At 51.7% G+C, this 25,479-nt stretch overlaps 3 protein-coding genes across 4 annotated transcripts; all 3 read right to left on the bottom strand.

Annotated features, from left to right (window-relative positions):
- Window positions 1-463: 463 nt before the first annotated feature.
- On the bottom strand, window positions 464-3,632 carry HOXA9 (homeobox A9). Its single transcript, XM_075417443.1, has 2 exons — window positions 3,046-3,632; window positions 464-1,912 (listed from the first exon to the last, which is right to left on the bottom strand). Exons 1-2 carry the CDS (start codon window positions 3,584-3,586, stop codon window positions 1,674-1,676), a joined length of 780 nt encoding a protein of 259 aa, XP_075273558.1. The 5' UTR covers window positions 3,587-3,632; the 3' UTR covers window positions 464-1,673.
- Window positions 3,633-8,698: 5,066 nt separating this feature from the next.
- Window positions 8,699-12,428, bottom strand: HOXA10 (homeobox A10). Its single transcript, XM_009941380.2, has 2 exons — window positions 11,591-12,428; window positions 8,699-10,174 (listed from the first exon to the last, which is right to left on the bottom strand). The coding sequence occupies exons 1-2, from the start codon at window positions 12,399-12,401 to the stop codon at window positions 9,900-9,902; spliced, it is 1,086 nt and encodes a 361-aa protein (XP_009939682.2). The 5' UTR covers window positions 12,402-12,428; the 3' UTR covers window positions 8,699-9,899.
- An 8,759-nt stretch (window positions 12,429-21,187) lies between these two features.
- HOXA11 (homeobox A11) lies at window positions 21,188-24,108 on the bottom strand. 2 transcript variants are annotated; one of them, XM_075417442.1, is made up of 3 exons: window positions 23,441-24,108; window positions 22,651-22,744; window positions 21,839-21,913 (listed from the first exon to the last, which is right to left on the bottom strand). In XM_075417442.1, the coding sequence occupies exons 1-2, from the start codon at window positions 24,099-24,101 to the stop codon at window positions 22,665-22,667; spliced, it is 741 nt and encodes a 246-aa protein (XP_075273557.1). In that variant the 5' UTR covers window positions 24,102-24,108; the 3' UTR covers window positions 21,839-21,913; window positions 22,651-22,664. The 2 variants fall into 2 exon arrangements, with proteins under 2 accessions (XP_075273556.1, XP_075273557.1); XM_075417441.1 differs by lacking the exon at window positions 22,651-22,744 and having other exon boundaries at window positions 21,188-21,913.
- Window positions 24,109-25,479: the final 1,371 nt, after the last annotated feature.

Below are 25,479 nucleotides of genomic sequence, written 5' to 3'. Positions count from 1 at the left end.
TTTCTGGGGGAGGCCAATTAACCACCGCAGCTTAAATGTCGCTCTCTGAGCTGATTTACATTATTGTCCGCACTGAAGAACGCCGGACATTTTGGTTTGGTCCCAAATCCCCCTGGCCCCGCCAGGCGAATTTATTAAAACCGCCTCGGCTCGGGAGTGGCCCCCGCTGCCGTCCGAAGGGGCTCCCACCCCGCCGGCTTACCAAACCCTACCCGGGGGGGGGGAACGGGACACCCCCGTGCCTCCTCTCAGCGAAGCAAAGGCATCTGGGACCCAAATCTGCCCACTGAGGACCAAAATACGCCCAAATTTTCATCCCCTGGGGTCTGCATTCATAGAACCATGGGTTTGCCTTGGCTCGGGGGCAATAATTCTGCTGGCCCAGCCCCGCCACGTCTGCTGGCGAACTCCGGTGTGCCGTGGAAGGACCCCCTCCTCAATAATCTTAAACCATCACAAAACATAAAAGAATCAATATATTTTATTTGGCAAAAAGTTAAATATCATCTCAACACAACGATTTGGTCAGTAGGTCATGAGGTAACTATTTAAAAATAGACAGTGTATGTTCAGCGTCAACATAACTTCCCAGATTTATTTTTTTAAGCGGATACAAGTTTACAATAACCAAATGTAGGTTTTTATAGTGTATAATTTATTATCAATAAAATTAACCTTCATTACAATAACCATCAAATCATTCGATTAAAATTAAAACGTAAACCATAGGTAGTTACCCTTTTCACATATACGTATAGCTCCGAAATCTGATAACTGCTCACTGGTGCAAAAACAATATTTAGGCTAGTCTGTTTATTTACTTTTTTTAATATATAGATTATATATACAGCCGACAAAGACAGTACTATATATATATCAACTGTGCATACTAAAATGACTTGCTTCAATATTTCGAGAACCGTAATTCCCAGACATCCCGGACGAACTTTTTTTCCTACCTTTTTTTTTTCTTTTTTTTTTTTTTTTTTCCGCTGAGATATATATATAATATATATTTTACAATCAAAGGTTAAGTGTCTAATTATACAGGAAAGACTTAATACACTACAGAGCTATACTCTATGCAATTTTTATAATAAACAACCTGAGTTCAAATTGAATTCTAGCTTACACCATTACATCCGGTACAGCACCCAAGCACATAAATTGAGTCACAAACATAATTACCACAATAAAACACAGTGTTCAAGTATTAGAGCAGAGATCTCTCCGCCGCGCAAAGAGCGAATAAAATTAACTACATAGACTAAACTATACAGTCCGCAAATAGTTGTGCATTATGAAAAGGTAGTTTTTTTCTCTTTTTTTTCTTTTTAATTCTTTCTTTCCGTAAGTGAGGAAACAGGTAGGTTTATACAAGCCAGCTGAACAGCTTTCTCGTGCTAATGCCCCCTTTTTCTTTCCTATTAGAGAATTAAAAGTCTTACTGTACCTCTCCTGGCAAACTGGCCACAGTGACAATCAAGGTACAAGCATAATCAGAATTTGCCATGGGAAAAAAAATGAGGCCTGGACCCAGACGCATTGCATGGCAGGGCTCGAGGGGAGGATTTTTTTGTTTGTTTGTTTTAAACTTTATTCTCTTTTTTTCTTTTTTTTTTTTTTTTTTTTTTTTTACTGTACGCATTTTCAGTTTAACGCGCTTGTCGCCATCATTCGTCCTTCGCTCGATCTTTGTTGATTTTCTTCATTTTCATCCTCCTGTTCTGAAACCAGATTTTCACTTGTCTCTCGGTCAGGTTGAGGAGTCTGGCCACCTCGTACCTACGGTCCCTGGTGAGATACATATTGAACAGAAACTCCTTCTCCAGTTCCAGCGTCTGGTGCTTGGTGTAAGGGCACCGCTTTTTCCTGGTGGACCTTGCGTGGAGCCAGTTTGCAGCTGGATTATCTACAACGAAAACAACAGAAGCTCAGGCTCGGGGGGGTGAGGGGAGTTATTGAGTGGGCTGAGGAGAGAGACCCACGCAGGACCAGCCACGTAGGTGTCCCGACGGTGGCATTAAGGACGGGGCTCTCGCTTCCCCAGGCACAGAGGATGGTGGGGGCACAATGGACTCCGAAATACACTCGCACGGAGAGGTCACACGCAACCACACGCGGCAAAGCCCCGCCGCCCCCGCCACCCCCCCCCGCCTTTTTTATTGTTTGTAGGATGCAATTTTAAAATACTCTTTCTCCTCCTCCCTCCCTCTCTCTCTCTCTCTCTCTGCTAGCTCCCTCCCTCCTTCCTGGCCTCCCCCCGCACACCCCCCCCCCGCAAACTGCCAGCCCGGGGGGCGACCAGCCAGACCGACATGTCATCGAAACCGTTTCACGTTTTACTTTCGACCTTCTCCCGTGTCATCGCCGCCAGGACCTAGGGAGCTGGCGAGTCGGCCTGCAGCGGCCGTGATCAAAACCTCGGCCGCTTAGGACCCCGATTCGCGCGGCGTTAATCGCGATAGCAGTCCCGAGGCGCTCTGCCACCGGTCGCGCAGCCCTGGGAGCATCCAGCCCGGGGTTTTCCACCGAGGAGACGCAGTGGGGAGGGGGACACACACACCCCCCACCAAGTCAGCGGCGAGGTTTCTGCCCTCGGCCCCGCAATAGCCGCCTCCAAAAACACGCTCAGCTTCGCACCCAGTGCTTGCTGGGCGCCCTCTCCCCGGCGCTCGCCCTCGCCCGGGGCAGAGGGGTGCGAGCGTGTCCCGCGGGGGTTGCTGGGCTGGCTGGGGCGGGGGCGAACGGGTTTTGCCCTTTTTTTTTTTTTAAATTTAATTTCTTAAGTTGCAGTTGTAGGGTGAGCTTTTGTTTTCCTTTGAGCCCGGAAAGCCCAAGCCGTCCCAGATTCCGTCCGAGCCTGCGAAAGGCAGCGCTGGCTTTTTTTTTTTTTTTTTTTCCCCTCCTTTTTTTTTTTTTGCAGATGGCAGAGCCCGGCGAGCTGGAACGGCGGCGGCAGCCGGTGCTCGGCCCCGCAACGAGCCCCGGCGCCCCGCCACCTCCCCGCGCCCGGAGCCCGCCACCCCCCCCGGCGCCACTTACTTGGATCGATCTGCGGTTTCTCCCCGTTTGCCTCGCTTTCTCCATTGCTTTCAGAGAATGCGCCTTCGTGGCTTTGCTTATCCCTATCAACTGGAGGAGAACCACAAGCATAATCAGAGAGAGACAAAGTGTGAGTGTCAAACGTGGTACAGTCAGCCCTCCTGGCCGCCAGCGGTTCGGGTTTAATGCCGTAATGCCTGCCGGTCGGTAACCCGGGGAAGGACAAGGAGCCCGGCACAGGCTCAAGCCACGAACGCATGTACCTGCCGTCGGGCGCCTGGTGGTGGGCGTAGGGATGGTAGACGGCTGGGACCCCGCCGGCTCCGGCCGGGTGCGCGGGGCTCCAGGGGGGCCCGAAGACGGGCGCCTTGGGCTGGAAGCTGCAGGGGGCCAGCTCGGGGTGCTCGGCCAGCCCCGCCGGCCGCGGCGGGGGGGGAGGCCCCAGCGGGGCGGGGGGGTAGCGGGGGGCCGCCAGCTCGTCCCCCTCCGCCACCAGGAAGGAGTCCACGTAGTAGCCGCTGAGGGTCCCGGGAGCCGACATGGCGGGCGCGGGCGGCGGACCCGCCGCGGTCCGGGGCTGCGGGGTTTCCGCGTAACGACTCGGTGCTGGCGGGGAAGTAGAGTCAGTAATAAGTTGGGGGCAGCCCGGGCGCCCATTGGCTGCCCCGGTCACGTGGCGGGGGGGGGGGGGAGCAGAACAATAAAGTATAAATCAGTCCGCGGGCTATTAATGGGTCAGTGTTTTCCAGCCATAATTTTTATAGCGAGGCCATATGTTTTTATGCAAAGGGATATTGGAGTTATACGGCAGGGTTTGTTTTAATTGCGGCCAACTGAGATTAAAAGATCAGGTTCCGTATTACAGCCCACCCCCCTTCCCCTCTTTCTCTCTCTCTTGTTTTTTTCTTCCGTTTAAGCGGACTATTTTATATCATAATTAATCATCCCATCAGTGGGTCGTGTTCCCCGCGGGAAAAAAAAAAAAAAAAAAGCAAGCGCCACCCTTGTGATCGGAGACCTTCACATAAAATTCTACAATAATTGAAGCAATAAAAGAAGCGCAAAATAGCGGTTGTGGTATACTGTATTTAAATATATATTTATTATATTTTATAAGGAGTTATTGTTTCGGGAGCCACGGGGTTGTTATTAAGTCGGTAACTACGGGCGCGCTCATTTGCATCGCTGTGTTTCACAGCAGTAAAAATTTACGAGTGCTCGGAAAGGTTAAATTATACTATTGTGTTTAGTTTGGGAACTCGCTGTAAATAACGCCGTTCCGCTGGGCTCGGAGCCGCCGGCGGAAAGTCAAATCCAACGTATCCCCCGTTCCGACACTCCCTCCCCGCCGGGCCGGAGGGGGAGCGGGGCAGGCCGGGCTCGGCGTCCCGCGCTTGCCCCGCACCGAGCCGCACTTCGCCACCGCACCCCGTCCGGCCGGGCAGAGCCCGGCAGTGAGCGAAACGGCCTCTCTCCCCGCCGGCCCTGCCCTTGGACGGGGCCGGGGAAGCCCTCTCCAGGACGGGGAGAGGAGCCGGGAGGACTTCATCGCGACGATTAATTCCCCAGCTACGCAGGGGGAAGCAGCGGGGGGAAAAGGGGAGGAAAAAGAGCCCCGTCTCCCCGCCGCCGAAAGGCACCCCGCTTCTCGGGGCGGCTCTCCGAGGGGAATTTAAATCGAATTTATTTGCTGGCGGCTCCTTCGGCTGCGGCACCGGACCCTGAGCGGAGGGTTACAGCCGGCCGCGGAAGGAGGGGAGGGTGCGCCGAGGCGGGGGGTGGGGAGGGAGAGGCGGCCAGATCCAAGTCCAGTGTTAGGAATTAAAGTCGGGGCCGAGCGCTTTGCCGATCTCGCCTGCGACTCCCTGGTTTCTCTCCAGCGGACGCTGGCGTTGCTCGTCCCCGCGGCTGGCGAAGGAGCGCGGTCAGTGGGATGCGGGGGGGAGGTGGGGGGTGGGCGCAAAAAAAATCTCCTTGAGGGGCTCCCTTCGCCCGAGATGTCTTTTATTGAATATAGAGGCCGGCGAATGGTGGGGACGTCTGAGTAATAATTAAAATCATGTGTAAATATTGTGCTTGCGAATGTGTGGTTCTAATTAGCGTTACATCGCTATGCGGGCTCTCTCTCTCCCTCCCTCTGCCCCTCTCCCCTTCTCTCTTTCTTTTTCTTTTCATGTCTTCCCAACAGTTTAATCTGAAATCTCACAGAGATCCTATTTTAATGACGCGCTCTCTCCCCCCTTCAGGATTACAAAGGCCCATAATGAAACTATTACCCCACATTAGAGTTCGAAAATTACGGAACAGTTGCAAGATCTCCACAAACAAGGAGCCCGTTATTTTCTAACAATTTAAAAAACGCAAATAAAGCTCTCCTCTGCTATTTTTTGTGGCCATTGTACAGGCACGCCGCAATAGAAAAAAATAATTGTGTTTCTTTCCTGGAAAGACGGAACTCGACGTCATTTGTATTTATTATTAAGAGTCAGCTGTGGTGAAATGTGATTGTAGAACTTCCTTTTTCCATTCAGAAAAAAATAATCTTAGCTGCAGGAGTCCTGGATGTTTATATTCGAATTCGGATTCTCAACTTGCAGCGGGTTTAATTTTTTTGGTTCTTCACCAAAAATAATAGCAAATGAATAACAATAACAATAACGTTTAAAAGAACGTGCCTGAGTTTTTATTTCCCTGTAAAACCCTGCGTTTTTGCACTGCCGGCGTCCAAGCGGCAGCAGAGGGTGTGCAGAAAACAGGAGATAAAATATAGCGAATAATCACAGACTTTTTTCACACGGTCACGCCGCTGATGGTAACGCTGGAGCGTTCGCCTCCCTTTTCATCCTTTTTAGACACATTTTTCCCCAAAGCACATTCAGCATACGGGCCACGAGGGCTAGCGGGGGCAGCGTGAGCTTCGCACCACTCGCGTCGCAAACCACTGGAGGTTTTGGTGGCTTACCCCCAGGGGAGGCGAGAGACCCCCCCAAACCAGGCAGAGAAACAGAGGTCCGCTTCAAATCGCGGTGTGAAATCCGAATTCCCAGCAACCGAGCACCGCTGGAGCGGTCGCGGCGGAGTGAGAAGGCTCCCTGCCCTCCTCCCCGGCGCAGCCGGAACAGCGGAGCTCCCGCCCCTCTTGCTCTCACCCCCGGCTGCAACCGGGAGGATCGCGTCGGTTTTTAAGCCAGGGGCATCTGCAAGCCCGGCTCCGTCAGCCCCGCACCGCGGAAGGTACGCGGGCGATCTCTCCTGAACGGTAAGTTCAGGATCGCCTCGTCTCCTGCCGCTGCGAACCTCTCCCAGGGGATGGCACCGAGGTGTTTCGGCACAGCGGAGAGAAAAAAAAAAGGGTTCAGAGTTCTGGGGGCGGCAGTCCAGACTCAGGAGGATGCGGTTCGAAGGGGAAATACCGGGCAGAGGCAAACCCTGCGTACAGAGGCCTCGCGGGCGCAGGCACCGCTCTGTAAATGTCTCTCCCCCCCCGCACCCGCGCAGACCCGGCCCAGAGCACTCTGCCCCAGCCGAGGACGTCTCCTCCGTGAAGGAACCGGCTCGGGTGGCTCTGGCTTAAAATCCGCTATCCGAACCCCGCCGAGCTCCCGCAGCCCGGCGTGGAGTCCCCAAAAAAGTTTGTCGGTTTGGGTTTCTTTTTTTTTTTAAGTAATTATTTTTTAGGAAAAATTAGTCACGGCCGCTAAAAAGATTTTTAAAATAAATGGAAATACATCCCCGAGGAGTGAGCTTTGGGCTCTGGCTGCGGGCGAGGGCCCGGCGGGAGCGCTGCGGACACAAAAGGCGGCGGGGGGGGCGGCGGGGGCGGCGGCGGGCCCGGAGAGGTCGCTGTTGCCCGTTCCGTCGCACCGCAGCGCGCCCGCGCCGCAATCGTGATCGTAACCGAGGCCTTGCGGGGCGGGCGGCACCCCCGGGGGAGTGGGCCCGACGGGGCCCTGCCAGACAGGCCCCGGAGGGCACCGGCCGCCCCCCCCAAGGCCTTGCAGGGCGAGAGCCGCCATAGCCCCCCCCCGTCGTGAGTGGGCTCCGCCCGGGCGCCGGCCCCGCGCTCCGGGGCCGCCTTCGTGACGGGGCGCGGAGCGGGACCGGCAGATTTGATCTCTCCCCACCCCCAAGGCCGGTAAGGCTTTTGGTCTCTGTTTTATAATAAATCCAGACAGAAAAAAATCAAAACAGCCCCCCTCTCTTCCCCCCCCCCCCCTACCGCCCCCCAAGCTCGACCCACGCCGAGCAGAATGCAAAAACGCACCTGACCTTGAATGCAGCCTAGGAGATATATTAAAATCCCGCAAGCAGGCAGGGACTCGCTTAGCAGCTAGCTAACCTTGAAGAACTTGTCAAGCTTCCCCCCTCGGCTGCCGTGTTTATCTGAGGAATCAAAGGAGGCTCCGTTGCGGATGGAGAACAATGGCATTGGGACTTGACGCCTACAGATCCCTCCAGCGCTAAGATTTCTTCGGGCAGGAAGGACCCTCGCACCAAGCGTACCTGGTGATGATATCAGCTGAAGTAATTAAGGCAGTTTCGTGCTGTAGAGAGAAAGGTGGAGCCCCAACAACATGAAACTACCTAAACCACAGAGCAGTTCTCAGGCGCTAATTATTACTTTTCCCCATTGCCGTGGTCTTTAACGCAAGGATCCCGCTACGAAAATAAAACCAGAAACGTGACTAAAACATCCCTCTCCGCCCGCCCCCCCCCCCTCCCGCGCCGGCGCCCCTCCTCACCCCCCGACCGGCCTCGGGTGGGTTAATAAAAACAAGAGAGAAATATCATAACGAACACACACACCCCCCCCCCACCTCCACGGGCAGCGTTCTCCTCTCCATGCAGATGCAATCGGGAAAGAAAAAGGCCGTGCACGACAGCGTTACGTTACGAAAAGCTAACGGCTCCCAGCAAGCCCGGGTTCAAAGTCTGGCCTCCCTCCTCCCGGCGTACCCGCACCCTGCGAGGGGGCGTGAGCCGTCGCCCTTCTCCCAGCCCTCCTTTTGCCTTCCCTTTGTGCGGGACTCTCTCGGCTAAACATGCAGCGAGGAAAGGGAGGATGCAAAAAAGCGGCCTGGGTGAAATCAAGCTCTTCCCCATGCAGCCAGGTAGGTCACAGCCTTGTCTGGGGGGGCCCGCTGGCAGGGAGGCGAGGCCGGTGGGTGCCCCCCCCCCCCCCCCCCCATGCGCTCACCTTTGCGATTTCTTCTCAGCCCTGATATAAAGCTAGAATTTTGCCACCGTCCTCTGGAGTTAAAAGATCTCCACACGCATGTAGGTGTTTGATCAAGCAAAAACAAAACAAAACAAAAAAATAGTTTCCCTACCCTCCAGAAATAGTAATTTGCTTCCTCAGTCTATGCAGCTCCTCAGTCAACTGAAACCACTCGTTCAAGACAGCAACAATCCAGATATACTAGCAAGTCATAAAACTGAACAAAAGCCGACAAACCTTAGAGCACCATCGCTATATGGCCCAGACAAATTACGACCGTCTAGGTAATATTTAAATAGATTCCTAAAGTAATTGCAGGGGGTTTAGGCAACTATTCCTGTTGTAAAAGTTCTCGAAGACATAAAGTAGAACCTGAGGATAAACAGTCACAAAAAGAGGTAAAATTAAAAGGATTCATTCCACGGTTTTTTATTCTTCTATGAGAACATAAACATCGTCTTTTTCACGCACAGCAGCATTACAATATTAATTTATTCCGATTTAAGGTAAGAACTAGATATAGCTAGAACTAACATTTATAATAACGATAGAATGCATTTGCTTAAAACAGTATCGGCATTTTAATAATAATAGACATTTATACATATCTGTATTTATAGTTTTTCCCCTTCTTTCTTTTTTTTCTCTTTTTAAAATTTTTTTCACCTATATGTTTGACTCTTTAATGCATGTAACTTCACAGTATAAAGGAAGACGAACATATTCTCCCTCGCAATCTCGGACTCTGGCTCAGAAAGTCCTTCTGATGTTCAGGATATATACTTTTCAGTGAAATTAGTGAGGAAAAGTGACTACTTTCTTCTCAACGGGGAATTTCTGTGTGCTTGTCCTGCGTTACCAACGGTAACGTTATTTATAGACAAAAAATTTTCACTAATTCCACTTATTTAAGCAAAACTACATTAGGTAAATATCTACAACCAGAAAGAGCGAGAGAAATTCAGAGGTAAGTGTCATAATTTAGTCCATGAGCAACACGAACTCTTTTATACCTTTAAAGAGAAGAGATTTCATTTTCCTGGCGAATTTTAAAGCTGTAATATCGACTTTTAAGGTAAAACAAACAAACAAAAAATTTCGCTCTTCACACCCGTTCCCATGAAGCCCTTTTAAAGGATGCCTGCGTTTCATTATTCTAAGTCCTGCTTTTTGAAGGAAAAAGGGGGGAGGGAGGGTGAAAGGAAAACGGAGGGGGGAGGAAGGTCCCAATGTAGAGAAATATGGCAAGTCTTAATTTCTTCATTCTGCAGCTGCGTACAGTCCGTGTTGCACCGCTGATAATTTAAAAGAGTGCGCCTTTAACCGAGCTTGTTTACTTTTCAGAGAGAGGTATGAGAGGAAAGATATTTGCAGCTCCTGAAACGGTGTTTCTGTGTTTCAAAGCTCAAAGGAACAAATCGGCCCTCGGGAAAGCTGAAAGAAGCGGGGAGCTTCACGCACGGCTTTTTGTGCATGAGCGTGGCTTTGGTCAGCCCCCCCACCCCAAAGTAGCTCTTGAGAGGTCGAGGGCATACTGAGAAAGTCTAAAAATCGTTAATCCATACAGGTGCGGATGACTACAGCCTAGGAAAATGATACTGGCTCTTTAAACCATAAAGATGTGTTTATAGGTTCATCAAGAGAAATTAAAGTTGGCTGTGAGTTCCCGAATCCTATTCTCTCTGTTCATTTTCTTCAGTTTCATTCTGCGGTTCTGAAACCAGATTTTAACTTGTCTGTCTGTGAGGTGGACTGTGCGGCTGATCTCTAGGCGACGCTCACGAGTCAGGTACATATTGAATAGAAACTCCTTTTCCAGCTCGAGAGTTTGATGCTTGGTGTAGGGGCACCGTTTCTTTCTGCCACTTTTTGCCGTGAGCCAGTTTGCTGCATTTTCTCCTTTTGAATTGCCTAGTTTTGAGAAAGTAAAAAAGGGACGTTACCAGCCGGTAGGAGGCAAAGTGCTGGGGGTGGGGGTGGGGGGGTGGAAGGAGCATCTGCGTCTGTGTCGGAGGGGAAGGGGGGGGGCCCTCACTCCGCCAGCTGCGGGGAGCTGGGATGTGGGGTGCCCTTGTGGGAACCAGGAGCTTCAAAGCGGTTTCCCAAAGGCCCTGGAGTCGGCCGGGAAAATCTGCTCCTGCTCAAAAAGCTCCGGGTAGGCTCCGGCGGGATAGCGTGGCCCACCAGGCAGCTCACCTCCGACCCCCCAAAACAGGCTTTTACCCGCTCCCCCTCGGCCGCTCCGAGCCCAGCGTTACTGGGGGGCGGCTCGGGGAATGGCCTGGGGTCTGCTTTCCCCCTACGGGGCACCTGCTTCCGAAAAACCAAACCCTGCGGATCTGAACTTTGTAACTGTGCTCTGCAGGCAGAAAATAAGGTGAGCTGGGGAGCCGGAGCCTCCCCGCCTCCAGCCCCGGACTTCCCGGGGAGCTTCGCCCAGGCCCTCTCTTCTCCAACCACTTCGGGAGTGGGGGAAAAAAAAAGAAAATAAGATATTAAAAATCGCCCGTTGCAGGGTGTCTATTCCTATCAGTGAAAGCGACCGGGTAACACCGATCCCTCGATGGCTCGGAGTGGTTCGTGATTTGGGGTTGGCTCTCTAGTATTTTTCGTCTTTTTTTATTTTTAATCTTATCATTTTCCAAAGGGGCGCCTGAAGGAAATAGCAGGGCTTCTGAAATGCGGCCAGAGAGAAGAGCCTGGAAAGTCTGCCGCCCAGGGAAGGGGAGTGTCGTGGTTTTTTTTTTTTGCCGTGGGAACCCGAAAGGGAAATAAACCAGCAAATGAATAAATAACAACCCTGTTATCTAGTGTAGACGCTGAAGGATATTCGCGGTGCATTCATCAGTCTAATTTGATAGCAGTTCATAGATGGCACATTTCAGAGCGGCTGTTATTCCGAAAAGCATTCTGGATCGTAAAATATAACTTACCGCGTTAATAGGTTTATTTATTGGCACTGCCTATTGCTTATTTTGGATGCTTTACAAACATCTCTGTTATCTGGTAGGCACCTTCACATTACAGGGGAAAGATTTATCATGTTTTTCTATATGTTTAAGCAGCATGCGGGCTAAAGTCGCCCAGAGCGGAGGCTCTAAGAGTTTTAAGCTATAGGACGGACATTAATTTTTACGGCAACCCCATGCCCGAATATTACAAAGTTCAGAAGGTCAGTCTGAGCAGCGCTTCTTGGCAGCCCCGCGGGGCGGCTGGGATCCTCCATTCGCATCGCGATTGCCACGCTCCTCAACCGCCTTTTTTTTTGTATTAAAAAAAAAAAAAAATCCATCGCCACCGACATCACCACCGTCACCGTGCGCTTACCTACGGGCTCTTTCTCGGGAGAGGCTTTGCTGCTCTCGGACGGAGCCGGGGAGAGCTCCTCCGCGGTGGAAGACGAAGCCCGGGTCTCGTCCTCCCTCTGGGAGCCGCAGGCCGAGGGGCTGGGGGAACCCTCCGCATCCTCCTTCCTCCCCGCGTCCGGGACGGGAGGCAAAGATGGAGGCGCCTGGAAGCGGCCGGGGGGCTGCGGGGGGAAGGGGGCAGCCCCGGCCGGCCCCGCGCCGTAGCTCTTGGAGGTGCCGTAAGCCTGGGAGAGGCGGAAATAGCCCGGGACCGGGACCCCGCCGCCGCCGCCCGGGCTGACCTCGGCGCTAGGCCGGGGGAAGGGAGCAAGGTCGGCGGCGGCCGAGCCCTTCGGGCATTTCTCCGAGTCGTAGAGGCAGTAGGAGCTCTCCTCCTTGATGCTGGGAGCGAAGGAACACGAGGTGGCCTGCTGGCTCTCCGGCTCTTCCATGCGGCAGGACCGGGGGGGGTCTAGCCACACTTCCATCCCCGGGACGTAGGGGTGCGAGCTGGGGGCCGTGCTCGGAGGAGCGGCCTCATTGCGTTTGCCCAAAACGGGGAAAAGTCCGCAGCTCGGGAGCCCGTAGGAGAGGTCGGGCGCCTGCGGCAGGTAGATCCCGCTGTTGGGGTAGTAGCCGCCTCCGCCTCCGCCGCCCGCTCCCGCCGCGTCCCCTCTGCCCGAGCTGATCAAGGAGTCCACCAAAAAAGAGTTCGCCGCCGGGCTCTCGGAGCATGACATTGCCGTGGAATAATTTGGCGAAGGGAGCGGATAGCCCTTCCTGGCTGACATTTCTTGTGCAAAACATGCTGAATATGATTAGAGATACCCCCGCGCCGCGGCGGGCGCCCGCAGCCAATGGAAGCCCGGGCCTCCCCAGCAACCCCTCCCCGTCTGGTTTCGTATGCACCGAGCCGCTCCGCAGGTCGACCTCTGAATTTGGGAGATGGATGTATATTAATGCGCGATATGGATTTCCACGCGCGCCGGGCGCGCACCCTGCGCCGGGACGGGCCAGTGCCCGCGCCTGGGCGGGAGCCGCGCTCCCGGAAAAGGACCGCAGCGGGCCCCGCTGGCACCGGCTCCGGGTTCTGCTCCCCTGCGGTCGCCCCCGCCGCTATAAAACAGCCCGGCGGTCCCGATGTTTATGATACCTAGGCTGAGGCCACGTCCAGATGAAGCTTTTACTGTCCCTCCCCTCTCCCCGCGGCCGGGCTTCCCGGCCACGACGCCCGCGCACCTCCCCGCGCAGTCTGGGTGCCTGGCGAAATTAACACAGCCGCGGCTCGCCCGGTGTTTTATGCTCGGGCTCTGCTCATTTCGTTTGATCGTCTCGTTTTTGTTTGTATTTTTTTAAGAAATAAAAGAGGTGTTATTGTTTATCACGGATCGTTGGATAAACCGTAAAGGGGCCTGGTGCCTCTGGCGTTAAACTGCGGAGGACGGGGGCTGCCTCCTGCAGCCCAGCATCAGCGCCACGACGCCAGGCTGGGCTTAAATTTCCTGGAGATAAAACGCTCTCCGCTGCGCTGAAGAATCTCTCAGGGAGCAGTGCCACTCTGGGAGGACTGATTGTGCGGTTGCAGCTCCTAATGCTTTAGTTAACGCTGGATTCTTCCCGAGGTCAGATTACCATTTAAAATATAAAGCCGGACGTATGCCACAGAAAGAATCCAGACGCGAGCAGTTCAAATGGATCCTCGCGGGATGCTGCGCACCCTGTTTATCGATGTGTTTACATTTGGGCGATCATTTTTATATACCCCCCCCCCCCCCCCCCGCTCCACTTGGACCGTTCACTTTTCGCCTCTTCAAAAGCACCTTCTCCTTCATGAGCAACGTACTAAATAATAGAAAGAAGAGCAAGTAGAATCCTGAGATGCTAGACAGCCCTGCCCAGTCGATATGTAATTGTGGCGGAGGTAGCAGACAGATAGCAGACAGACAGGGACGCAGACAGAGAGACGGATAGATTTTATAATGAATCGCTTAATGAAGGCTGGCTTTCACTTCCATCGTCTCTCGCTTATGCCATTTGGAAGTCGCCTCACCGCCTGGCCAGCGGATCTCAGGGCTTTTTAGCCCGAGGGGGGTCTGGGGCTGCCCGCCTCTCGCTGCCCACCCCCGCGGAGCGGGGCTCACCGCTCTCTCCCGCACGCTGCCCGGGGAAGCCGCGCCCGACAGAACGCCCCGCAGCCCCCGGCCCCTACCCTTGGCGTTCAAACCGCCCCGGGGAGCATCCCCGGTTCTCACCCCCCTCCCCCCCCTCCCCGCCCCACGGATCTGTCGAGCCCCACGTGGTCTCGCCCGCCTGCCACCAGGAAATGCTTTTTCCACGGCGTGACATTCCCGCGGAGGGCTCCCTCCCCGGGGCGGGAGCCAAGCGGCCCTTCCAGCGGGCAGCCGAGCCCAGGCCCCCTCCGAGGGCAGCAGGCAGGCCCGGGGCGGGCGGGGACCACCCCAGCTCCGCGAAACCCCTAAAACCCCTGCGGAAAAGGCGCCTGGTTTTTGCGGTTTGATGGGGCGAGCATCGCGGCGCGGCTGCCTTCCGAGCGGCCGGCGGGACGCGGGGACACGCGTGGATCCCACCGCCTACAGAAATCCTTCGAGACCCCCCCCGTATTGCCTCCTGTAATCTTGTTTGCGTTTCCCCAAGCCGGGTAACCCCGCGATGTGTTAATGCGCGACGGACAAACCCTTATCAGATTCCTACGAGGGCCGTATCACTGCTAACAAAATTAATACCACGCAAGGCACCGGTTTGTTGGCCGGCGTGCAGGAAGGCCATTATCAATAGGCTTAGCCTTATAAATACAGATCTAAATAAAATGAAACGTGAGCCCCAGCGCCGCCTTCCAAATACATTTCTCCACACAAGCCAGGTACAAAAATTACTCCGGGGAAGTCCGCTCTTGCGGTATGTTTATTTTGCATTTGCCAAATTAAATAGAAATGGATTGCAAACCTAAAAGCCGTGCAGAACCGAGGAGCGACACTTGAACTCCCTCCAAAGCTGTTTTTAAAATAAGCAGGTCCCTTTTAAAAATCAGATCAAAGAGGGGGAAAGGCCTATAAAAGTACGTTGCAGTCCTCGTCAGACGGAATAAAACGACGGGAAACGCATGGGAAGAAAAAGGGTTTGGCTGCTTCGCCCTCTCCGCAAGCCAGCGCGGGGAAATCAGACAAAAGGCCCGGAGGCCAGGGCCGGTTCGGAAGGTTTTATGTTTTCTTTCGCCTTCCCTCCCAGGTTTTGTGGTAGGGGGCCGGGGTTTGCCCCCCACACCCCTCCCGTGCCAGGTCCTGCGGGTATTGCCGGCGGCAAGGCCGTGCCTTGCGGTGCCGATCGCGGTTTGATGGTCAAGGCACCGGCTCCATCTAGATCATGAACTCTGCTCGGTGCTGCGTTATCCCCGCTTTCTTTAATCGCTAACAAGGCCAAGGCAAATAGTAACCGGCATCATCAAACCCAGTGAAGTAAAACTAATAATGTTCACTTGATTCGTAACTATAAAAGATAATGGTCAATTCTGACTAAACGGGGCTAATTTGGCATGCGCTGGGTGTTAGCTACCGCGTTTCCAGCCCTTAACAATGCGTCCCTTGGAGCTTAACCCCTGTTTAAAAGAAATTTTAAGAATATTGTGGACGCCGAGGGACGAGAAATGCTTTCTTTTTAATTCTACTTCTGTAAGTAAAGCTATCCGAGGGTCTATAAAACCGACCAAATAAAATTCTGACAAATATCAAAAACGGCGAGAAGGTTCTTTTGAGGACAAGGAATCTAAATTCACGGAGCAGATAGACAACACTATCAAAATAAAACTTTATTGATCTAAGAAAAATATAATAAATGCATTAATAGCGTCGTTAAGCCGTTTTATTGGTTGGACTAAAATTAAAAACAAAAAGGGAATAAATAAAATCCGACAGCTCAGCCTAACCAAACTCTAACTGGAAATCTGAAAATGTATCGCGTTAAACCGTGATTTATCTTTTTATTATTGGCCCGTATAACCCAAAAGATCAGCACTGTTAATCCAGAGACGCATTTTGCAAGCTAATTAAAATATGCTTTTATTTGTAGTCACGGGCAAGCTGCAATTCGTGAAGCCGTGAATGGCCTCGCAGTCTGCTGCGGGAGAGCACGCGCCGCCTGTCTGAGAACGCAGCCGCGGATTGCACTGTACACAGCTCCCGAAATTAATGCAATCAGGGTACAGTTAGCTAAGATTGGAACTGTCAGTTGTCAGGAACGTGCGTGTGTGCCAGATTCCTCTTTTTTTTTTTTTTTTCCCTCCCCCCCTTCTTTCTGGATTCGCTCCAGAGCAGGCGGATTTCAAACAGGAGGTTTAGGAACTACGTCTGTGCCAAGTTAGGTGACAAATGACGGCCCCACTAATTTTATCTTTACTAGAAATTCTTTCGCGGGGGGGGAGGGGGCGGGGGGGGCGTTGGCTTGTTTTGGCCTGTTAAAAATTAGGCCGAGATTTCATTTTATTCCAGCCATCCGGAGGCTTGTTCTCCTAACTGTGTTTTATAGTATATGTGTATCGGTTTACTCGTTTGGATTAGGAACATATTTTGCAAGAAATTCTGACGAGCTCCGAATTCTAGTGTGCGGCAGGACAAAATGCACCCAAACCAGTCCACTGGGGCTTTATCTCCTCGCCATTCCCCCGGCACTGGCGAGAACAACGGTGCTTGCTATTGTCCGGAGAGCCCCAAGCACCGTGCGGAAGCAACAACGGTATCGGGTTAGATACGCGTAGGGAAAATCTGACATACCGAAGTCCGCCTTTTAAGCGTGCCCCTTCTCTTGCGAGAGACGGGCTGCCCGCACAGCTGTATTAAGCGTTTGAAACTATATCCCTTCTCCCCTTTTTGTAGCTGTCTTTCCTTTAAATAAGGTCTGGATGCGTACACCAGTATCTTTTTTGGTTGCGGTGTAGCTTGGCTCTCAGACACACACATTGGCCTGGAGTTTCGATTTCACAGCATTTAATGAAAAGTCTGCGACAAAAAAAAAAAAAAAAAAAAGAGGCAACAAAACAAAAACCCAAAGAGCTTATGAAAAAGCCTCCCAGGGGTTTGGATGCGGTATGCGAGCTGAAGTTGAGTACACGATTAATTAAACACAGTGTAGACACTGGGTTGGCTTCGTCTCTTCCCTCCGAAACATGCAAACCCAAATCATGTGAAATAATAAACAGTTATTGTAAGAAACAAGCTTGTTTTTTTAAAATATTATCCTACGACCGCGGCCGCCAGCAAACAATTGGTAACCAGAGGGCGCTTGAGCTGCTGCTGGGGTCCCTTTGATTTATCCCGCCGGGTATTGAACGGGGCAGGGAAACAACGAGGGGAAAAATAAATATTTGATCAAATATGCTGAGTTTAACTTGACTGGTGTAAAATGAAACGTTGCAAAGGGACCCCCGGATCGCCTTGCTGCTTCCCGAGACGCGGCTGCTCGCCGAGGGGAGGTCAAAAGAGACCAAAGTCCCCCAGCTTTTAATGGAGCGTCTTTGATGAAATCGATAGGTTCCGATAATCATCTAAAAACTGCTCTCTGACTACTGGGCTTGTGCTTTTAACCGCGCTTGCAACAGTTCCCTGGAAGCACAACTTTAAATGGAGCTTTCTTAATAAATACTGCAGGCAAGTTGCATTACTTTACACAAGAAAGCAAGAATAACATGATCTTTTTTTTTTTTTTTCCTTCCCCTCAGATATTTAAAAATTGTATACCCTCTCCTAAGAAACATGTGGATTAAAATAGGTAGCCAAACCAGTATCCCCCCCCCCGTATAATACCAACTTCCCTCCCTCCCTTCTCAAATGGAGACATAACAAAAACATGTGAAACTTTTATGGGCGAGAAAAGTAACCTGGAGGTAGGGATACTTGTAGCGAGGATAGAGTTTCAAAGCTACAACCCAGAGCAGCTCTGAACACATGAGAATGTGTGACTATTGTTTGTTTACAGCACATGTGCTGGGATAGATAGATAGATAGATAGATAGATAGATAGATAGATAGATAGATAGATAGATAGATAGATAGAGGAAATCCAAATCTGGTCTTGCACGAACTTTGACTTAACATGCAATCACGCAAATAGTTTTTAGCCTAAGTGGGCCAAAACTTGTTTACCACCATCTGTGTCCAGCTGCGAGGAAGCAGACTACCCTTCAAAGTTACCAAACGACCCTAGCTAAACTACAGTTCAAGTCCAGTAAGACCATCAGAATCGTCTGTCATTTGCAGTCTGCGTTGCCATAGATCTGTTTGATTGAAGACACCTACCGTTCCACACATAAATGTCAGGTTTCATAATATTTCCAGCGCTACAATTTTTTTATAACTGGAAGAAAGCTACAAGTTACCCTGAAAAAATATTTCCAGATAGCGTGGATTTTCCACGCGGCTGGCCAAAACTTCGCGAAGAGAAAATAAAAGGTCAGCTGTAACCGAGAAAGCCCCTTCTAGATTATTTCACGTCGTAATCACCAACTTTTTCTCGCGTCGCTTCCCTTCCCTCCCGGCTCCTTTCCGCGGTGCTCGGGGGCCGGGGCGGGGGCCAGCCCAGCTCTGTGGGTACCACTCCGACCACCGCACCCTCCTCGCCCTGCTCCGCGCGGGGTACACGTATCAAAACACTTACCTTCGCGCATTTCCTAATTTTTAGGAAACTTTAACTCCACTGAGAAGCCCCACCCGGCATCCCGAGCGGCTTTTTGTAACTCTGAGCCCGCGAAGGGCAATAATTACCCGTGCGGCTCCAGGGATGCCAAATGAACAAAGGCCAAGATTTTTTTTTTTTTCCTTTTTTTTTTTTTCCCTGCTCCCCTCGCCCCGGCCGGCTTTGACATTGATCTAAAGATCGCCATCTTGTGGCAAAGAATCCCCCAAACCTCCTCCTCCTCCACCGACCCTCCGCCCGTTCGCCCGCCCGCCGTCCTGCCGCGGGGGACCCGGCGGGCGGGTGAACGGGTGGAGGGTCGGCAGGCAGAGACCCCTCTCCTTCCCGGTGCAGAAACCTCCGAGCCAACGTCCCCGGCCATTTATAGCCCCTGCTTTTCGTACAGGCGACGGGACAAGTCACGAGCATTCTTTTTTTTTATTATTATTATTATTTTTATGGCCGCATTGTCTCCGCGACACGGAGGATGCGATTTTATTGGGCTGGGAAATCAAAACCCCGACCAGAGAAACTCCTTGGTTGAACTGTCTCCCGGATTGGCTATGGATGCCAGTTAATTTTTAACCAGGAAAGGAAGCCTGCTGGCTTAACCTTCATTGTCATGCAGCCCTCCATCCGTCCCTCTGTCCCTCTCCCACCGCCTGTCCGTCTCCTTTTAACTGGCCTTCCCCCTTGCACTCCAGACAAACAAACAAACAAACAGAGTCCCCTTTTCGCCCCCGAGCTTTTTAACATTTTCTTTGGGTAGACGTCGTCTGGCTGGGTGGCGGTCGTCAACAAAGGCCCCAAGCCAGTAAGTCCTTCACCTCAAGGTTATGGGTGATGTCCAAGCAATACAGAAGTTCAAAGCCAGTAAACAATGCGAAAACAGAATGTACTTTCTTCTCCTGATTAGGATTAGGGTCAACGAGAAAGATTCAAACACTCTTCCAGAAACACATTCCTATCTCAGCTATTGTTTGGGGTTTGGGGTTTTCTTTTCCACACAGCCCCCCCCCCCCAACTTTCTCTCGCCAGCCCTCCTCCGCCGTGCCCCCCCCGCCCGCCTCAGTCCACCCTCTCCCCGCCTTGGAGATCAAGGACAAATTTCAGACAGTCCATTTCCAGCACACTACCATGCAGAGATTTCCACACCCCCCCCAAGACAATTATTTTCTTAGAGCTCTCAGGCTCCTGGCCACATCCATCGGCTTGGCTTGGACCTTCCCTTTGGTGCCGGGCTCATAACACTTGCCCCAAACGCTACCTACACCTCAAACATCTCCCGAGCAGGTCTCCTGGACACGCGTGGTGGGGAGCAAACAGCAATGTCCCACCAAACCCTCGAGCAGAGGACCTTGCCCCGCCGGCGTTGGCGGGAGAAGGGAAAGGCCTGACGCGTAGGGAGCTCTGGTCATACTTCATTTTTCTTTTCCCCTGACCCGCTGAAGTGATGCTAGAACAAGCCTGGGTTCACTTCTTAACGCCGGAGCAGAAGATTTAACAGCGAAGTTCACAAAAGGGGAATAATTCGCCCCAAATGACTGAACAAGGTCATGAGGAATTTCAGGTCCCAGAGTTACATCGGATAAAAGAACATGCAGTAACATAACACCAGAGTAAAAACATAAAGTTTCCATTTTTTTATTTTCCTTGTGCGCTGTTCCACCGTATACATGCAACCAAATACTTTCGCATATTAAAAGAAAACTGTATATACATATAGACGATACATATTGAAAACAGTGATGTCATATAAAGATACTGCGTTTTGTGAACTGTGTCAAAGAAATTACATCCATTTGGCAACTTTTTAAATCAAAAAACTTTCTTACTACCACTTTGTTGCACATGTAAAGAAATCCCACACCCTTCAGTCCCAAAGGAACAGAAAAAAAAAAGGGGGAGGGAGGAACAAAATAGGTCATGGGTTCTTCTTTTACTATTTACATGTCTCGTAAAACACTGTTCCTGTATGAAATATACATTCAGATATTCTCAACAGCAAATTACCTTAACGATAGAACACCGTAACCTTTGTAAACTGATATAGAATTTTAAATATTTTCCTTTTTTTCTCTTTTCTTTTTTTAAATTGCTTTTTTTTTTCACGCTTTGGTTCCTGCAGGGAAATATATATATTTATAGATATTTAAAATAACTCCGAACAACTCTTCATTCTTTGCATATGTCGACTGGGCGACAAAGTAGAGCTCGTGACTTTTAAAGTAGACAACAACAAAATTACCGTATTTACATTGTTTGGCTTCTGTTTAAACTCCTCACTAGCCACCTTTAAACGACCATGCGACCGAGTTATTTTAATGATCCAATGTTAGTGCACCGCACAATTCCAAGTTTCAATTAAGTGTTGTGTGGTATTTGCTAAACTGTCGTTCTCCACAGGTATTTCCTGAAGAAAGTTTGTGAGCCAGAAGCCAGAAGGTTAGTTTCCTTTATGGAGTCGTTTCTATTAAAACGCTGAAATTCACACTTATTTTTGCCGGTATTTGTAGTATTTAAATGTGATTTGTCTCCGAAAAGATGGCAACGCATAGTCAGTTGTCATAAATAAAACAAGAGCTAATTAAAATTTGATAAACCTTTTTTTTTAATTTTCCTTTTCAGTGATTGTTTCTTTACGACATATGGCAAATTTATACCCGATTTTTTTAAAGTAAATATTTAAGTCTTTCATTCATTTCTCTTTCTCCCCGCAGCCCGCTCCCTCCCCACACCCCGAAGGAAACACAACTATACCCATCACTACATCCATGTTACAACACCTCGCGGTTGACCTTGTAAAGGTGTAGCCATGTCACCCCCCCCCCCCTTAATTCTCTGTGTGTGTGTGCGTGCGTCCCCCCCCGAAATCCCCCTTGCAGCCCCACGGGCGACGGAGCACTGCCTCTGACCTAGACAAATTCCGTTAAGGAAGGACAAAAGCTGATCTCCCAGAGTTTACGTTCTTGCGGTGGTCCTGGTGGGGTGGGCTCCTCCACCTGGCAACCCCCGGCAGCCGGTGCGGGGGCGGAGGGGTGCGGGCCCCGCCGGGGCCCTGCCGAAAGCGGGTGCGGGGTGAGCCGCAGCCCCTGCGGGGGGGGGGGGGGAAGGGGTACTGATGGATTCGGCACTCAGAGGTGACGTGCGCGCTTGGAAATGGACGCCGTGTGTGTCAAAATCAAATCGATTCCAGTTGATATGTAAATATATATAGATATAAAAAAAAAGCCGTCATTGAAGTTCCAGAGTAGATTTACATGTACGGAGAAGCTCGGATTCTTCTAGTCCCGTCAGATACACACCTCCTTCCTCCACGTAACCCCGTGGCTTGACCTTGTCAAGGGCGAAATCTGAATTTAATCTCGTCTTGAAAAACGCTACGAGTTTTAAAGTAGTGGATTAGCCGAGTAATATTGTAACCGGTCCCTGTTAATTTTTTTTTCTTTCATTCTTCTGTTCTGAAACCATATTTTCACTTGGCGGTCGGTCAGATTGAGCATTCGGGAGAGCTGCAGGCGTTTCTCTTTGTTTATGTAGACGCTGAAGAAGAATTCCCTTTCTAACTCTCTAATCTGGTATTTGGTGTACGGGCATCTCTTTTTACGGGTGCGTTGTCCACCTGTGGAGCGAAAGAAGGCAGAAGCGTTTGAGAGCCGGCGGTGGCCGGCGCCGGGGGCTGAGGAGGAGGGGGGGACACACACACACGCTCGGGCAAAACGCATTAATATGGAAAAGATGGATTTTGCCCGCTCCGGGGCCGGCGTTGGCAGGTCCGGGGCTGGGCGCCAGCCCTCAGCATTGGCGGGTGCGGGCAGGCTGGGACCGGGACCCACCGGAACCCCCCGGGCCGCAGCCCCGGGGAGCGGGCAGGGCAAAACCCCCGCCGAGACGCCGGGACCCGGCCTCGCTGCCTCCGTGGAGAGGGCGGCCGGAGGAAGGGGTGGTGGCGGGCGGGGGCTGGGGAGGGTGTGTGTTGCTCCCGCGGATTTCACGACCTGGAGGAAAGCCTTTGTAGGCTGCTCCGCCGGGCGCCAGGCGCGGGGAGCTGCCCCGGGAGCAGCCGTCACCTGGCTGCCTGCAGCGGGGCAGGGGGACCCAGCGCCCGGCCCTTCCCGTTCCCGGATCTCCCCCTCGGTCCCCGGATCTCCCCCTCGGTCCCCGGACTAACCCCGGCTCTGCGTCTCCGGCAGAGGAAAAGCCCCCGAGCCCAGGGTTAAGGCGCCTCCTTCTCCCCCCCGCCCCTCAGCCGGCTATTTTCAAGCACAGCATCGAGGTATTCTCCTCTCGATTAGCCATCACGGTTTTAAAGTTCATTAAGCAGAATATAAAAGGTTTCAGGGTTCGGGAGCTCTTTACCTTAAACGCGGCTGCTACTCCTTTAAAAACTTCCTTTTCTGGTACAGTTCATCGTCGAGGTACTTTTTTCCCCCGAGCTGTATACTAGCTTTGCCTTTTAAAAAGCCCACATAAAAAAATCCGGCTTTGACAGATTGAATAACAATTGTAAGTAACAAACTGTTGGACAGAAGGCAACACGTAATTGCCACAGTGCCTTAGTAAAATGGCTTCCTTTAGACAAAAAGGCCAGCTTTAGGTTAATTTGTTTCTTTTAATATATTGCTACAGTTCAGGCGGCTACTTTATCTGTTAAACGCTATTCTAGCGCAATAGTTAAAACAGCGAAGGCTTTGAATTCAAGCCCTAACTAGACTTCTGGTGCAACACATGGCTTTTATAAAATCACTGGACTACATTGATATCAAAGGAGTCGGGATCTCCTTTTTTTTGCCGAATTTACAGGCACCGAACTTACGTTATTATATTTTCGAGAGATGACCACAGAGCTCTTTTTTATTATTATTAACAGAAGGAAACAAACAAAAAAAAGAGCAAAAGGAGGAAGGAGAAAGAAAATTTTTTTTTTTTTTTTTTAAGGCATCCATTGCCCGGTGGGTATTTCACGGCCAATTTCAGCACTAAACACGTGATCTCGCCTTTTATAACAAAGTTTTGTTGGGGGAAATCTAAAGGCCCTTCATAAACCTTATATGCTTATAAAACAGCATATAAAAATTTAACAGCGGCGGTGCGCTAGGTTTCAAGCTGCCTTCCCTAAAAAGCGCTCGGGCGCTGCCTTTATACGTACTGGAGCTGCCGGATTTCTCCTCATTGTTGCCGGAAGATGACTCGGGGCTGCTGCTGCTCTCCGGCCGCCTCCTCCTCTCCTTCTCCTTCTCCTTCTCCGCCGCCGCCGCCCTGCCGCAGCCGCCCTCCGAACTTGAAGTTGCCGCCCCGGCGGCCGCGGGAGCCTTTTCGCCGCTCTTGTCTACCGGGTAGTCCGCCGAGGCCAGGTTTTCCGCCGTGCCATAAGCCGTCTCGAAAAACTGGTCGAAAGCCTGGGGTAGGACCCCGTTCCTGCCCACCGTGCTATAGAAATTGGACGAGACGTTGGTGGTGGGGTGGTAGACGTTGGCTGTGTTTTTGCCGAACATCTCGCCCACGCTGGCAGTGTTGGCGGCGGGCAGGCAGTCTCTGTGCATGATCTCCTCTGCGGAGTAGCAGTGGGGCAGATTGTTCCTGGGGTGCCATTTACTGGAGGGATCAATGGCATATTCCCTGAAGGTAACTTCTCTCACAGGTTGGACCTGGGGTAGGTTGGAGGAGTAGGAGTATGTCATAGGGCGAGAAGACGGGGTCTGGGGCAAAAAAGAAGGGAGGCTGGAAAAATCAGGACCCGAGACGTAGTAAGTACAACTTGGCAAGTACATGTTAGAGGAACAAGGAACACGCTCATCAAAATCCATCATTAGGGCTACCTCGGCTTCTCCGCATTAGCTGAGCTTAACATGATTCTCTAACGCAGCTGCCTCTTTGAAGCAGATCCGTGAAGTAAGAGATGGGGAGACGTAAGCTGACGTGGAAAGCTCTCCCCGGCGGCGGCAGGGAGGTGCGGTCACGTGGCCCCGACGTTGACATTGACGAGCGGCGGGTCCGGGCCCCGCTCCCTTTGTGGCCATCGCGGGGGGAAGCAACAGCTCGTCGCCAGCGCCCGCGGGCCGAGCCGCGCAGGACACAAAGCCGCCGTGCCACCCCCCCGGCCAGGGGCACCGCCGGGCTCCGCTGCAGAGAGCCTTAGCGATGCCCCCCCTCACCCCCCCCACCTCCCCACCCCCCACCCCCGGTTAGGTGAGACCTTTCTGCTTGTCCGTGCGCTCGCCGGGGGCGGGGAGGGGGGGTCGGCGGCTCGCTGGCTGGCTCCGAGGAGGAGAGCACGGCAGAGGTGCGGGCACGGTTTCTGCTGGGAAAAGGCTGCCGAGCAGGAAACCCTCCCGAAGAAACCGGCCGGGTTTTTTTTTTCCCCTCCCTCTCCTTATTTATTTATTTATTTATTTATTTATTTATTTATTTATTTATTTATTTATTTAACTTTCTTGTGGTTCGGGTTGGGCTTCCACCCCCAGAAAAAGGAACAAAAAAAAAAAAGGGAAAAAAAAAAAGCCCTCGCCCCGCAGGGTTTTTCTGGAAACGTTACTAGGAAGAATGTGCCAGGGTCAAGTCTGCAATGATTTTCATGGTGAATACATTACATGCTTGCATTCATGTTCACTTCCGAAGCGCTTAGTGTCTTCCTTCCCTCCCTTACGTATTAACCTCAAATACCCCGCGCGGCTTCAGCCAGGCTTTGCTGGAGGTAGTTAACGACGTCGGGTTCCCAGGGCGCAGGTTCTCGCCCCTCCACCCCCCCTCCAAACCGTCCCGCGCCTTATTCGCAACGCCAGACAACCCTTTAAACTGCAGACCACGGAGCTAAGGGGTGTTCGCTGATCTCTCCGCCGCGACGCTGCCGCTAAATACTCGGAAAACCAGTGGATGTTGGGCTGCCCCGGCTTGACAAATACTCCCGGTTTAATTGCCAGAAGCCTAGTTAAAATTATTTGACATACTGTTAACCCCTAGCAACAAACTTGCCGTGCCGAGATACTTTCCTTTTCGCTTCGTACCGTCGCTGAAGGCTGAGACCCGGGGAGACCCATTTTAAAAACGTGGTTAAATTTTTACTATTGTTGCATGAAAGGGATGATATAGAAAGCGGATTGTGCAGGGCAGAGACTAAAAAGTACTACTCTGCCAATAAAAATGCACACCCCACCGAATGAGCAGAGCCAAGGAAAACAGCCAAGTGCG

Source organism: Opisthocomus hoazin, chromosome 4 (assembly GCF_030867145.1).
Source record: "Opisthocomus hoazin isolate bOpiHoa1 chromosome 4, bOpiHoa1.hap1, whole genome shotgun sequence".
Lineage (NCBI taxonomy): Eukaryota > Metazoa > Chordata > Aves > Opisthocomiformes > Opisthocomidae > Opisthocomus > Opisthocomus hoazin.
The sequence above is the reverse complement of the archived record's forward strand: the minus strand, read 5'-3'. Positions and strand labels throughout refer to the sequence as shown.

Excerpts from the sequence above, each read along its gene's own strand:
- HOXA9 (XM_075417443.1), bottom strand. The coding sequence starts at position 3,586 with ATGTCGGCTCCCGGGACCCTCAGCGGCTACTACGTGGACTCCTTCCTG. Across the intron at positions 1,913-3,045 it reads GAAACCGCAGATCGATCCAA|ATAATCCAGCTGCAAACTGG; the intron begins GTAAGTGGCGCC and ends TTTTCGTTGTAG.
- HOXA10 (XM_009941380.2), bottom strand. The coding sequence starts at position 12,401 with ATGTCAGCCAGGAAGGGCTATCCGCTCCCTTCGCCAAATTATTCCACG. Across the intron at positions 10,175-11,590 it reads TCCCGAGAAAGAGCCCGTAG|GCAATTCAAAAGGAGAAAAT; the intron begins GTAAGCGCACGG and ends TCTCAAAACTAG.
- HOXA11 (XM_075417441.1), bottom strand. The coding sequence starts at position 24,101 with ATGATGGATTTTGATGAGCGTGTTCCTTGTTCCTCTAACATGTACTTG. Across the intron at positions 21,914-23,440 it reads GGAGAAATCCGGCAGCTCCA|GTGGACAACGCACCCGTAAA; the intron begins GTACGTATAAAG and ends TTCGCTCCACAG.